This window comes from Spinacia oleracea, chromosome 5 (genome assembly GCF_020520425.1).
Source record: "Spinacia oleracea cultivar Varoflay chromosome 5, BTI_SOV_V1, whole genome shotgun sequence".
Taxonomy (NCBI): Eukaryota; Viridiplantae; Streptophyta; class Magnoliopsida; order Caryophyllales; family Amaranthaceae; genus Spinacia; species Spinacia oleracea.
In genome coordinates, this window is record NC_079491.1 from 13,164,856 (window position 1) to 13,180,781 (window position 15,926).

Here is a 15,926-nt window from a genome sequence, read left to right on the forward strand (position 1 = left end):
ATAACTATGACCAATACAACACCAACAATAAAAATATACACCGATACACAAGTGTAATATAGGTAGTAGGCTACGTGGAGTTTGACCCCACACCATGTACACTATTATACATTGCTCTATCATTTGAGCTAATAGCTTTGAAAATAAGGTAACTTATAACTACAATAAAGAAAACTTATAACATCAATAAGGGTTACTCGAAGAACAGAACAAGTACGGATAACCTTCCTCTTTTAGACTGTCGCTCAATATATTATCGTAGAGCGGTCTTTCTAAAAAGTTTGTGAAAAAAAAAAGTTTCTCATTTTCATAGTCTCTACAGGTCGATTTCTTTCTTCAACAAAAGATTTTCACATTAAAAAGTGTGTACATTTCATCATTTTTTATTTGTTACCATATCAGTTTTGTATTACACAGTAATAAAACTTAAAGTCATAATTAATTACTTAATCACGCCCCAAATAGTGCACCACAACCCCCTATAAATAACTGCTCGCTCATGCTTCTTCTCCCTCACCAACACTCATCTTCTTGCCACCTAACCACTCTCTACCTCTGCAAAAATGTCTGTAGAAAACTTAGCTTCCGCTTTCTCTCTCCTCCCAACGGCATCTTCCATCCTGTCTGTACCCATTTTCGTGTCCTTGGCTGTTTTCGTCTCCCTTTTCACCATCTTCCTCTACCCAGGTGGTTTAGCATGGGCTCTCTCCCCCTCAAAATCCACCAAGGGCGGCCGGTCTGCCTCAGCAATTCCTGGCCCGACTGGGCTTCCCTTTGTAGGTCTCGGTTACGCTTTTGCCTCTGAAACCACCCACAGGATCTTATCCAAGGTGGCCACTAGTCTTCAGGCGACACCACTCATGGCGTTCTCCGTGGGAATGACTCGCTTCATCATAGCAAGCGAGCCAGAGACAGCAAAGGAAATTCTAAACAGTTCAGAATTCGCCGACCGCCCCGTGAAAGAGTCAGCTTACGAGCTTCTCTTCCATAGGGCAATGGGGTTTGCACCCTTCGGCGATTACTGGAGGAATTTGAGAAGAATCTCCGCCACCCACCTCTTCAGCCCACGAAGAATCGCGTGTTTCGGTGGGTTCAGGGAGGAAATTGGGAGGAAGATGATGGACGAAGTAAACTCAGAAATGAGTAAAAACGGACAAGTTGAGATTAAAAACGTGTTGCATTTTGGATCATTAAACAATGTGATGATGAGTGTTTTCGGTAAAAGTTACGATTTCTTTGGCGGGAAAAAGAACGACGAAGCTGAGAATCTTGAAGGTTTGGTGAAAGAAGGTTATGAATTGCTTGGGATATTCAACTGGGGTGACCATTTTGCCCCTCTAAGATGGTTGGATTTACAAGGTGTTAGGAGGAGGTGCAAGTCCCTAGTTGAGAAGGTCAATGTCTACGTTGGTAATATCATCGAAGAGCACAGAACTTTAAGGAGAGAAAAAGTTGTTGGAGATGAAGACTCTCATGACTTTGTTGATGTTCTTCTCGATTTGGAAGATGGTGAAAACAAACTTTCTGATTCCGACATGATTGCTCTTCTTTGGGTATCATTCTATCTTTGTTTTCTTCATTTTCATGCTAAATTTGTTGGCTCATATCATAACTGCTGTTTTTGGTTTCATTCTGCAAATGGTAAACAATTAAACATGTCTCAATTCTCATTTTGTTGGCTCTTTTGCTTTGTGGAATTGTGGGGTCCTTCTATATCAAGTTACAACTTTATCTATTACCAAAACCAAATAACTTGAAAATGTTGTTAAATGGGTTAAAATTAGGGCATCTAATTAGTGGGTTCTTTAACTAGTATTTTTTTCAATCAATTTGATGCAATAAAAAATATTCACTTTGTTGTGTGCTTAATTTTAATTTTTACTGTTTGTAGGAGATGATCTTCAGAGGAACTGATACAGTAGCAATCCTGTTAGAATGGACACTAGCAAGAATGGTAGTGCACCCAGACATCCAAGCCAAAGCACAAGCTGAAATCGACTCAGTCGTCGGAGCCAACAAGCAAGTCACCGACTCAGACCTCTCAAAACTTCCATACCTGACTGCCATAATCAAAGAAACCCTCAGAGTCCACCCACCCGGCCCACTCCTCTCATGGGCTCGTCTCTCAATCCACGACACCCACGTCGGGCCCCACTTCGTCCCAGCCGGAACCACAGCAATGGTGAACATGTGGGCCATAACCCATGACGAGAAGATCTGGTCTAACCCCAACGAGTTCAACCCCGAGAGGTTCATAGAGGAGGATGTACCCATCATGGGTTCAGACCTCAGACTCGCTCCCTTCGGTGCAGGAAGGCGTGTATGTCCCGGTAAAGCTATGGGGATGGCGACAGTCCAGCTTTGGTTAGCTCAAATGTTACAGAATTTCAAGTGGGTTCCTTCAACTGAGCAAGGTGTGGACTTGACTGAGTGTCTTAAGCTGTCTATGGAGATGAAGAAGTCTCTGGTTTGCAAAGCTGTTCCTAGGATTACTGCTTAATTAATCAAACTTAGTACCAGATTAGTGGGTTGTTATGTCCAGGTTCGAGTCTAATAGTAGTCTTTATAATGAGTCCTTTATAGTAGTTTATAAGTGGTAATTAAGTGATGGTTTCTCCATGATTTTGCAACCTTATATGGGGAAATAGGCATATTAGTTGTCTTAAGAAAGCTGGGACTGTAAGATTGTACTATGTGATCGTCGAAAAAACACTAAAGTAAAAGTAATGAAAATGTTCCTTTGTTAGTAGTAATCTGTATCTCTCTCTTTTTTTTAGGCAAAATGGTCAAAAAGTACCTTCTTTTTGCCTCATTTTGTGAGCTAGTAGTACCTTATATTTTCAATTTTGTCAAATAGTACATTGAATTAAGTGTTGTTGTTCTGCGGTTCTTATAAGAAGTTAACATAGGCGCGTGAGTTTTGGCTAGGTTTGTTACACACACAAATTTTTTTGGAGGGAAGGTTGAATCAATGGCAAGAAATTTTGATTTTGGCCTGAATTTTGCAACAATGTACTGTTTTTAAAACAAATTTTTAATTCAAGGTACTATTTGATAAAACTGAAAATATAAGTTACTAGCTAACAAAGTGAGGCAAAAAAAAGATACTTTTTGACAATTTTGCCTTTTTTTTTATAATTCAAAACGAGTCACTTCCCCATTAAATTATACGGTTGCCAAAGTATACATCATCGATTTCAAAGGATTTAGAGTTGAGCATAATAGTTTCCACTTCATGTGGCACAAAAATACAGCCATTCATTACATCATTACTGCCCAAAAATTACTTTCCACAGCCATACTCCGTATCTTGTTTGGCGTTTAATGTTTTCAGATTTTCAAATCTGCCTCATTTATCGAGGTAATTTTAGATTTTTCCATTCAATTATGAAAGATCATATTTTAATTAGTTTTTAGAATATGGATTGTTTAATATTCGAGATCATACTACTATTAAAGATAGTAAAGTTAATTTGGTGGTTAATTGTCGTGATTACCGGTAGTAAATGTTTATAAGATGCAAACGTCAATGTCATATAATCATATTGCATTATAATCATGCAGAATCACATTCTTTAGGCAATATCTGTCACAAATCTCAAGCATTTGAGTTTTTATCAAGGTAGTAAAGTACTGTCACAAAACATAATCTTTCGCTATAAGTTTTCTTTAAGTAGATAGAAAACATAAATTCGACATTATTTAGTACTGAATATACATGTGTTAGACGACTCTTGTGTTAGGTCTATTCTCAAAAGTATCTTATTCCCAGATATAGAGCAACAAAAAGGTTCATTTTGCATAACCTTTGCTACAAAGTACTTCCTCCATCTCTATTGATTTTTCCTGGTTTGATTATTTTTTTACTCAAAAAAGTAATAATAATAAATCAAAAAACAAAAAGAGACGAAGAGTGTATTTTATAATGGTGAAGGAAAAATATTTTTTTCTTTGGGATGTTTTCGAAATCATGGGAACAAATAGGAGTTTTTGGAATTTTGAAGAAACTACATAGGGACACTTTTAGGTATAACAAAGATCAATTTTGTTATACTTGGAGTTTCTAGTTTAAGCACCTAAATGATCGGATCTTTCTATACATTTAAGCATTATGACACATTCTCTTCACGTTACAAAAATAAGTTTCATGCATGCGTAATAAGTTTAATTTCTTACAATCAGGTACAATAAGTTTCAAGCAAGACTGATTAGGGCTACTAAATTCCATTCAGGCCCAATAAATTCAGTTTAAATAAGTTCAGATAGATTTCAACCGAATAGAACGCAACCAAATCATCTTCGCCATTGGATACCATTCATATAGTGTCACATATTGCATGCTTTGGTGATGCATCTTTATTCCTCATATATTCTGAAAGCACAAGGAGTAAAATAAAAAAATAAAAAAAGATTCCTTAAGTGAGGAAGTGAGCATGATGATGATGATGATGATGATGTATTAAAGATGCAAAAAACCTGCAAATGATTGAAGAATACAGAAAGAAAGAGAGCAATAACACACTCAGATAAAACATATGGTTCACCTCCTTTTAAGGGATCCAAATTCTTTTCAGAGAATATTTGGTTTTTATTATTTCTAGTTTGTGCACTGTTTCTTCTGCAAAAAAGCTACTCTCCTTTTTCCTCCTCCCTTCCAGTAATCAAAAGATGCATTTCAGATTTTCTTTTGTTTTCTTCTTCCTTCACTTCCTCTCTACTTTATTTCTCCATATAATTCACCTTATCTTTCCTGAATCTTCATCTCACAAGAGTACAGTACTTTTGTTTTTCCATTATTAGAGTATAATTCCTTATCTACCCTTTTCTAAGTCCACCAAAACATACTCGTGTTCATGTTCCGTAAACACCCCTTAACGTACATATTACAGACTTACAGGATACAAACTACTTTAAAATGTTACCTCTAAAAGATGTATGTAGTAATGTAGTATGTATCAGTCCGTACTCCACAAGGATCCTAAGAATAGTAGGATGGCATATCCGTACCAGGTTTATGTACATTTAATTCTATGATACATAAACTTTTGCACAACAACTAACATATTACATATATATATGCTTAATATTTTGTAAGGTTCATGTTCATCCATACACGTCGTCTTTCCCTTTCTACATGGTATCGATTCGGGACGTTCTTAATCAGCTTATTATAATCATGGATTTGGATATCGTACATTGATCGAAACATCAAAACTCCATTAACAATAATCTAATGGTTTAGGCAAGCATCTGTTTGTAGGTATCCCAATTAAATAATATTCCCTTGACCACTAATGATATGTTATGAAGGGCCCTAATATAATCTTTAGATGGTCTCCTACAAGTTGTACATTGATAAAAATAATAATAATTCATCAGCTAATGAAAAACTTGCAAACATTATTATTCCAGTTTTAAAGAATTTTCTTTTGGATACAACATGCTCTAGCTTAGGTAGGCTTAGTGATTTTTAATACCGAAAAAACACTTAACAATGTGTTCAAAATATGATTCTAAAGCACCTGGCATGGTGCTTCATCTGAAAGGTCTTAATCTGATGTTAACTGTCTAGATATGCATATCAATTACTGATATTCTTAGTTTTCGAACCAAGGAAATACAATGATTCATATATACACCGTATTTCATTGTCAGAATGTCAGTTCTTGCACTTCCTATTTCAGTATTGATTTTAGCTAGCAGATGAGTATCTGATTTCAGTAACCCTGTGTTCTGTTGCTTATTCTGCTGTATTACACCGCGAAAAATCAAAGTTTTAACTAATTTTACACTCAAATATAGTAATTGATGAACGCGAAAGACCTTTGGGCCTTGTTCTCTTTACTTGATCTGGTTTTATTTGTCTAGTGCCTGAGCTGGTCTGATCTATTCTGGTCTGAACGTTTTTATGTGAGTGATTTTTGCTTTTTCTGGCCTGGTCTGATTTTTCTGGTCTGATCTAATAAGCAATAAGAATAAGGTCAAGAGAAACAAATTCCTAAGAAAGGTAACAAAAGCGAGAAAATTAGTGAAACTGTATAATACTCTACTAGTATAGTTTTAATGATTCCTTTGACCTTAATATGCTAATAAGCAATATGGGTGGTGTAATAATAAGGGAGCCCCTAAACAGCAGGAATAGAAGTTAGAACCCCTGATTTCTTATCTTAATTATTGCTGCAGTAATACAGAACAGATCCTGGCTTGGTTGTCCCAGAAGCAAACAGTATTAGAATAATTAAAAACAATGGTGAATAATTAAGTGCCTAATTAACTATTTAATTAAGTTTTGACAGGTAGATTATCACTTAATACAGGAGTTGTGGGGACCGCCTTTACATACAAACCCTAATGCTTTGCAATTAGGAGGTAATTATATTGGTTTAGATCCCATGTTAGTAAGATCAGAAAATGATTAAAAACAGTCTGTTGCCTTTAAATATTGACACTAGCTCCGTGTTTGAGTGCCCTTGAAAGAACCATATGACCGTATCATCACTTAACTTTTAGTCCATGATTTAGCTACCCATGTAGACTTCCTACTCCCTTGTTGGACTCTTCTCCTACATTTACATTTCCTCCCTGTACCTAATTTTGTAGGCTACGTGTGCCGTTACGAAGTCATCAAGGTTTCATCATGATCCTCCTCCTCGTCCTCATCACTATGTTATCATTATCATCGTATTTGTATGTTGTTTAATTCGAAGAAAAACTTTTAGCGAAATCCCGAGAAGAAAACTTTGATCAACTGACTATTAGCTACCGAACAGTCAGTAGAATGACGATGATTTACCATTATTGTAAGGTGAATAACAGTTAGTCATATAGCCTTTTATGTAAACAGAATCAATCTAGGCGCACCCGTCTAGATTGATTCACACATATAGTATTTAGTACCTAACATGTTAAAGCAAACAATACTCATTCATATATCAGGAGTCCCAAAGAAAGTAGACTGACTTTTCGGCGCAAGGGGTTTTATGCCTTTGCCTTTCAGGGGAAACCTTATATTCTTGCTACCAAAATGATTGTTCCATTCTTGGTTCTCATGATCTAGATGGAATTCACATGCTCAATTATGCATCCATCTCTTCATTTTAATACCAAAGTAGTGCTGCAAATGATGGGGTTAATGATCACTATAATAATAACAGAATGATCGAGATGATGCAGATTTTGGCAATGCAATTATCTGGACAAACCCCATTTGCATTTGTTTTGTTTTTTTTGGATTTTTAATGGCTTAAGGACCACTTAGAAACAACTAATTACTCGACACGTTTTGTAATCTCCATATATTATCATCTAAACTGCTAGATTATGGAAGGATTAGATTTTGGCTGGCTGGCAAAAGCAGATTTTATCGTTGGCAATATTATATGATCTACTTTTTCCAAGATTTACCTAGTTTTGTTATGATTAATACATGAGATCTTGGCCGTTGCAGCTTCAACAGCGCGATTTTGTCAGAGAAATCAGATCATCTGATACTTGTTCTCCTATTTTTGTTTATTAGCAGAATTTTGTGCTAGGAATAAGTGTTTTTTGACTTAAAGATAAAAAGCTCTACGATTGTTGTTTATCAGCAGATTGGCTAGGAATAAGTGTTTTTTGACTTTAAGATAAAAAGCTCTACTATTGTTGTTTATCAGCAGATTGGCTAGGAATAAGTGTTTTTTGGCAGGAAAAGTATCACTGTATCAGTAATCCTTGCTGGTTCAAGGACCATTCATACATATGCTTAAAAAGGATCAGTGTAAAGTTTAGCATGATTCACAGTTCAGTTAAAACTACACGTGTTTCGTGTTTCGTGTTTCTGCAGATAGTGTTCGTACTGTTCTTTGTTATGCAATTTAAGGCCACCTCACTTTAAAAGTACCAATCCATAATAACAATGAAGTTCAGCATATCCCTAACGATCCGTTTGGTAGGCCAATGTTGAATGTCATTTTCTAAGATAAGTTTCATGTCAATTCGACGAACACGTGTTTTTCTTCCTTACTTTTCATTACCATCCATCACTGTTTGCAAACGTGATATTACGTGGTAATGAAAATTTATGAAGAAAAAGAGATAATCGGGGATGAAGAGACATTACCATGGACACGTATATGTATGAGGTATGCATGACCCCATTACAATTACCACTTGTATTACTGCTCTGGTGGGGAACAAAAGAAGTGACTTCCACTTCAAATTTGTCATCTTCAACATAATTTGGTATTTGAACACATTGCAATCCACAGTAAAATACTTGATCTTTTAAACTGTTTAGTTGAAGTCATAGCATTGTTTCACAGTTACAATGCTGATGAACTTCTATTGATTAAGCAAAGCTTTTCTCTCAGCACAAATTTAATACAGAGATTATTGACGTAACCCGTCTCAGACTCTCAGTCAAATTTTGTGAGGATAATATCATGCTAAGGTTCAAAGTAATGCAACCCGATCACTTAATACCGCCTCTAGGATTGCATTATCATGGACATTGGTATGAAAAAAGTTATTGTAAAACTATATGAATCAACTGATGCAGTTATTATTACCGCCGATCAAAGAATCAGATTTGACACATTTTTTAAGTCCTAAGAATCCTACCCCTAAAATGGAAATTGCTATCCTCAAGAAAACAAGCTTACTAAGAGTTTCCATCTTATCGACACAAACTGAAGAGGTAACCGCCTACTTTCAGTCATTAATCCTCCAGTCAGAAATCAGATTAAGAAAACTGCATTTTACTATGCTCAGGAATCAGGGTGCTCAAATTTGAAGGTTAAAATCATGAAATTTCAGTAGACACTAAACTAGACAGAGTTAAATTCTCAGAAACCAGTGAAGTGTTTAGTATAAATGTTCTGTTATGTAAATATGTAATAGCAATGAAGCTAATGCATCAAGAGATTATCATTGAGGAATAATAATTTCATTACTCAGTAGACTTTTACATGAAGTCATTATGAAAAAATGGGTCTAATATACATAAAGAGAGTATTCTCCAACATTCAAGTTTTTGGAGCAATAAACTTTGATTAAGGCTAAAAATTTGTGCAACTCACGCAAGAAATAGTGTAGGGTGTCAATATGAGACGTCTAGTTTACCATAGTAGCATTGAAGACTCTGAAAGAATCAACAACAGTGTTTAATCTGTCTTTCATTTTGTCCCATCTCCTTTCATTTGCGCCTGTTGTCAAAGTGTAGAAGTTACCTGCAACAAGGAGCCACCACAAAACAGTTACATTGACAATCCTTTAGGGAGATAGAAAACGGAGGACATCTTAAACACTAGCCAAAGTTGCAGAATACAGATACGGGGTATGTTCTTTTTCTTGAACCATTTATCATCATTTGGTTACGAAATAAGGTGTCATGTTAATACTATGTGATACACCAATCCAGACACAAGTAAACTACAGTACACCTGAGCGGAACTTAGCAATAATTTAGAGATGTTAAAATTATCACTGAATTGTTCAAGTGAATATAGCACGACTGGTTTCTTAAGAAAATGCAAGTCCTTTTGAGAATTCAATTATGACGGCCAGAACTTTGCTCATGACTTTCATGGCATAACTTTTGTTGCTGAGCTTTAAAAGACACATTATTTTAAGGCGACACAATGAAAACACAATTTACATCTGATTGGTTTATACTCCTTAATACCATTCATGGATAAAATTATATTCTAAACAATTAAGTAAACTTAATTTTTACTTTTCTACTTTGGCTTTGCCAAAAAGAAAACCTGTCCTTGTTCCTAGATATTAGGAGATATGATTTGGAAAATGATGTTTAGTTGGTTGTTAGAGGGAATAATTGGTTCTGAAACAGCATATAGTTATAATGGAAGATGATTTCATACCGTTGTTAATACAGATTACACTTAGAGCATGTCGGGTATAGTTCGGCGCCTTGGCGACGAACTCAAATGTGTAATATGTTCTGCCTTCAATATCTTGCTGCAAGCAGATTAAATTCATAAGCATCTATGCAATGACAACAAGCATACGTCGTTAGATAATAATGCCATTTTGAAATACAACAAAGTAAACAGATACGTGTGAAGAGCAGGAGTTAGAATGGGATTTATGGTAAAGGAGTATGTGCATATGGCCCAATAACACAGACTCTTATTGTGGATGCCAACTAGCTTAGTTAGAATAGTCTCGAGGGTGGTACCAAAGACGCCAAGACTCGTGATAGAATCGCGTATACATCATTTCACTGCCCTTAGTGACTCCCTATAGACCCGCACTCCTCCCAGAAATGGCCACCGAAGATATCACTTCCGATATCTTTTTCAATTCACCAGCAACTTGAATTTATGTGTATACTTTTGCAAATAGAACTTACAGAAAAATGCCATCCTTTACCAACAGTTTTTTTTCCTTTTTCCATCACCCTTTTTGCGGCAATTCAAGTATATTTATTACCAAAAGTATAAAGAGATTTTCACGATTGATAGCAAAAGCTATAACTCAGCAGCACAATCTCACTCACCCTGAAACACTGAAAACTCATGTGTGAATGCAATAAAGCATCACTTCATCAGCATGTCAATACTGCTACCTTCTAGGACCTCTATTCTATAAGGGAACTCATAAGGTCTTTAACTTTTTGGTGTCCTCCTGTGAAATTAAAATCAAAATATTCACATAAAATGTCACACATGCATCGCGTGGATTAACACTAGTACACATACATATTACAGATTGAGAGATTTGGTCACTGCTCACTAGTACTCCATGAAGTTGTTCCACATGAAATCTACTAATCACAGTAATCGTATAACCTTTTCCCAAAGACATACTACTCCAACATAACAAAAGAACAGTAGTAAGCACACTAAAAAAGATGAATATGTCCTCTTATGTGGGTCCCCCAGCACACACAAGGGCACAACGTTGTGCACTTGTGCTGCTTGTGCACTATGCCACTATGCATGACCAAGGGGAATATTGGTTAAGTATTTATTATGATGTAATCAAGGGTATGAAGAACCAATGAATTCATATACCCTTCTAGATATCTATCATAAACTAATGGACCTTTAGCCTTTAGGTGCAAGTTGCACTTTTATTTTGACCAAAGATATTCACAAAATTCTACATTGTAGTTACGGAGTGAGAACAGAAGGTCCATCTTTTTAAAAAGGAAAAAAAGGGGAAAAGTTACCAATCCGGTTCACTAAACAGCAGCCCCAAACCTCAGCTTCATGCGCGCTGAGTGTCATTTCTAGAGATAAAATTAGGAATTTGTCTATATGGTAAATACTTCTCCTATGTTTAAGTAGTATTTTGGAGAAGATCCAAATAAAGAACAAAAATATGAAAAAGGACTTTTGAAAGTTGCTAGCAATGTAGGTCACAAGTGAATACCATTAATCTATCCCAACTTGAAAATAAATAAATCCTGGACTTGAGAATAATTTGGTCAAGAGTCAAGACTACTGTAATAGTGAAGTTGGGATGAATAAATCCCGGACTACATGATGGATTGATGGGGCCACCAGTAAAGGAACAACAATAAGAATAAATTATGAATACATGACAGTTAAAACATAAAAGTGTAGTGCTCATACTCTCAGTAGACCTTGTCATCTCATTACAATATTAATGTGATCTTTATTAAGTGGACAAGGTTGCCAACCTAGTAGTCAAGGCTATCTTTGTATAGGAAATTTTTAAACCCTCAATATTGCAATCTTTTGACATGCGATTAAGAACCATTACCAACAATTGAATCACCGGAGGAACCTTCTATAGACCATTGCCATATCAGAAGAGCTCTGTCTAACTAAGTACGCTGCCTCTAATTAGGCTTCATCACCTTGGTTGAGTGATCTAATTATCTATTTCTTCATTTTCATACTCTAATACAATGGTACTTCTTTTGATCGTGAGTACATAGCTCATCTTAACCCATTAGTCCTGTATTCCGAGAGGGGACAATCACCTTGGCAATTTGGATCCTTTTAACACAATCATTCCCCCACTCCATAAATGAATACAGAAATTTATCAAGACAAAGAAACTTGTACTAGCATTTTCCAGTGATCCCAAGAAGTAGTTTGACATTGCTGTGTAATGAGTATATCCTCTCTAAAATGTGTTTTCTTTATTTCACTTTTTTCTATAACGATTTTCTCTAATCGTGGGCCTCACAAGTGAAATGTCAAGATGTCATGTAACCGAATATTTAGAAGATACTTTTCCTTTTAGCTTTCAAGTTTTCTGGGGTTCTTAAAAGTGGTGTTTGGTAATAGAGCATTAACAAGTGTTTTCCATTCAATGACTAACAAAACTATTGAATTTCCTTTGAGTTGGTTTGAGAATGTAGACTAAGGGCAGAACCACAATAAAATTCCCCTGTCCTTGGAGACTGAGGATTTGAACAACCCCACCCCACAATTTATTTAGGGGTTCCCTAAGGTGGTAATCCAGACAGAAAGATTTTTGGTCCTGGAGCAGAGAGGGCTTCAAGGAGAATCATATTTTCCCTAGGTAGGAAATAATGATTTTGATTGAGTCTTTTCTGTATAGTATTCTTCCTATATATTTCCTCTTTGAAAGTCTTTACATATTGCATGAGAAGCTTACGAAGGACATGAGAAATTTCCTTTACCATTATCATTATCATTACCCCATTGCCTCAAAGAGGCTCCCGCAAGAAGCGGGGTAAGGGGGGTCGGGTGTACGCAACCTTACCCCTGCGATTGCAGAGAGGTTGTCTCCAATTGACCCAAAAGCGATAACGGGACGACAACGGGAAGACCAACTTCTACTTCATGGAAAGGAAGCGAAGAGGTTTTAAGAGCCATTTTGATTTAGTCCATTACATCCCACGGCTAAAAGAACAAATGAATCTTTGGCTCCATCGGGAATGAATCTTTCCTTTACCCTAAAGTTGAAAAGAAGAAGCGACATTGTGTGATGAGTTGAGGTTTGAGCCTTGGGGAAACTGGTTTTACAGAGCAGAGGAGCAAATGCCCTAATTTGGTAACCAATTATGTTTCATTATTCACTCACTGTAGTATAACCCCGTTTTAGTCCTTTCAGTTATTCTATTAGCACTTCAACCTTCAAGTTCTCAGCCTTTAAGGGACTTCTATTAGCAGTTTTCTATTTGATGATAGGTTAGGGCATAATCAAACCATCTGAAGGTTGTGACACAAAATCATCCAGTGCCATGTGCATATCATATCATGAAATCTAAAAGTCGCAAAGGAAAAGGAATTGGATCTGAATATGTTCCTTCAGCATTGCACTTCTACGGTTCTACCTATGAGAGAACCAGATTAATTCTGGACAATAATTGTTACTAAACAAGACAATAAAAAGAAGAAAGGAAGACAGGGTAAGTAGCACTAATACCCCTTAAAAATGGCCTTCCTTTGAAAGGATATAGAATCTTGGCCATTGCATTTCTCCCCTCACTCCCCCCCCCCCCCCCCCCCCCCCCCCCGAAAAAAACTTCAATTGTTATTACACTGACAAATAATCAGTAGCCACTACGAATACACCATCTCAAAGAACAAAAGCTCCAAACTTGAGCCATTTACATCCAGAAATATTTGTAATCACCAAATCATAGCAATTAGTTGAAATAGAACGTGAAAGGAAGAATTACTGACCTCTTTTGCTTGAATTAGCTTTGTTTTCTGGTTAGCAGGAGCCAGAAACTTCTTAATTAAAGTTTCAGCTACCTGGAACAAGCATGTCACAGAAAATGATCTGAGATGAGTGAAGTGAAGACACAACGCATCAAGAAGTTAAAAAAAAAACGCTCCTCGTAATGAAATTATTGGTGAACCTTATCTGGAGGTCCAAACTCTTTAACATCCTCTTTGCCAGTTGCAACCAGATTCACACTGACACTCTCTAATGGTTCAATGACATCTTTGAAGACCTTATCTTCACCCTCAATGGAAACTTCCTGAAAAGGACGTGGCAAAGGCAATATCAATTAATGCAATCAGAAATCAATATAAACTGACATTCAAAATAATTTATTAGCCAGACGCACCTGCCATCCAAATGGATACAGAAATGTGTAGCCGTCCTTCTTATCGATGACTGGGAGGAAACCCTTTTTAGATTCTGCAGCAACTGAACCATATCAAGGGTTTGCTTTTAGGATATTTGCCACCATTATTATGAGATGTAGCAATTCTAAAGTTTACTCAGCATACAAATATCACATAAATAAACATAGATAAAGTTCTGAAGTTTCGTTTAGCTATTTTGGCAACTTAGTAGCATGCTCCAAATGCAACAATAAAAATACTACAATGTGATTCAATCACCACTTACATGAGATAGGGGTGTCCGCAAACAGCAAAATTCCAGGGATACTAGCTCCAAGGGCAATCAGTTTCCTCCTTGCAATCCCATCTGAAAGAGGAAAAGTGTTGTGTTTGTTAGAGAAATACATGGAATGGACGTGGCACACTTATATCACTATTTCCGGAACTCCATAATCATTCACGGTCGTATTGCTACAAATGCACTATCTCATACTTCATGAGATAAGGAAGTCTTACAGAAACTGTTGTGAATTTTTAAAGACTCGAATATTCTTTCATATAAGAAAGACCTCTATAGGAGTAATTTTTTCAATAACCCTCCACTCTTTCAATTCGATTCGACACTTTCAACGTAGCCTGTAATCGGTATGTCCATCCAGGTGAAGCAGAGACCATCATAACTCATAAGGTGGACACGACAAGAACTAAATTTACCCTCAAATCATCCTTTACAAGACACCATTTCCTAAAATTCTTGATGAAAATGCAGACTAGACTCCATAATTAGATAAATTACAACTCATACATGAATTCCTTCTATGATATTTCACCAGCACTGACCCATTTAATCAATCCCAATCTAAAAAACACAATAATCTTGAGTTCTTGACCATTCAATTCCCAAAAAAACAAAAACATGAAACGGGGTTGAAATTTTAATAATTATTAACCCATATCCCTCCTTTTACTTGGTTTTACTAATATTAAAGTCGCAAATTTTCTGATAATTCTAACAATTGACTAATTGAAAACACGAGTTTGAACAAAGTAAATTCTGAAATACAAATTCAGAACTTTGGGTTGTTTAGAAATTATATTATCAACAACAATTTTATAGTAAAATCCCACAAAAAAAAAACAGTATAATATTTTCAATTCTGAAATTACCTTGGAAAGACAGTGAAGAACATGAAGCTGAAGCACAAGCAGCAGATGAAACGCGCTCAGCCCTCACCAAAACAGAAACCCTTTTCCCAGGTGATGCATTATTTACCTGAACACAACGCAATTTAGGTGTTACAAATTACAAAAAAAACAATTATTTATGCAACAACTAGAATGTAAGTAAATTCCAGTGAAAAAACAAGAATGTATTTAGAGAGATAAAACCAGAAAAGAAGGAGAGAGATGACCTGAGAAGAGCTGGAAGGAAGAAATGCTTGTGAAATAGAGGGCAAAGACGCCATTGTTGTGAAGGATGATGTAGATTGAGAGGAGGGGAATTGCAGCAGTTGTATTAGAGGAATGTCATGGGGTCTGTGTCTGTGTGGTTCATGACAAACTCACCTTATCTTTATTCTTTATTTTGATTGAGAAATGTTAAAGAATTCACTTTATATATGAGCAGAATCTACTATATATACTTGTAAAGAAGCATATTTGCTGAAATATTAGAGCGTCATTACTAATAATTTCGGCCAATAAAAAATAAGATTTCTAATTTATTTTTGAATTAAAAAAATCGATTTTTACCGTAGATAATTAATTAGGTGCCACGTAGATATTTTTATTAATTAATTACTAATATATACAACTTTATCCAAAATCAAACACTCTAAAAATTAAAAGATAAATCTAAAATAAATTTCATCCAAAATAAAATAAATAAAATTCAATTTAAAA

The 15,926-nt window shown here is 35.9% G+C and overlaps 2 protein-coding genes across 2 annotated transcripts; one reads left to right on the plus strand and one right to left on the minus strand.

The window, feature by feature from the left end:
* The first annotated feature begins 500 nt into the window (after positions 1–500).
* On the plus strand, positions 501–2,753 carry LOC110795613 (cytochrome P450 78A5). The gene is made up of 2 exons (XM_022000632.2): positions 501–1,553; positions 1,892–2,753. The coding sequence occupies exons 1-2, from the start codon at positions 564–566 to the stop codon at positions 2,498–2,500; spliced, it is 1,599 nt and encodes a 532-aa protein (XP_021856324.1). The 5' UTR covers positions 501–563; the 3' UTR covers positions 2,501–2,753.
* A 6,127-nt stretch (positions 2,754–8,880) lies between these two features.
* LOC110795611 (psbP-like protein 1, chloroplastic) lies at positions 8,881–15,610 on the minus strand. The gene is made up of 8 exons (XM_022000631.2): positions 15,437–15,610; positions 15,192–15,297; positions 14,311–14,391; positions 14,024–14,106; positions 13,811–13,933; positions 13,632–13,703; positions 9,861–9,957; positions 8,881–9,206 (listed from the first exon to the last, which is right to left on the minus strand). Exons 1-8 carry the CDS (start codon positions 15,488–15,490, stop codon positions 9,091–9,093), a joined length of 732 nt encoding a protein of 243 aa, XP_021856323.1. The 5' UTR covers positions 15,491–15,610; the 3' UTR covers positions 8,881–9,090.
* Between the last annotated feature and the right edge of the window lie 316 nt (positions 15,611–15,926).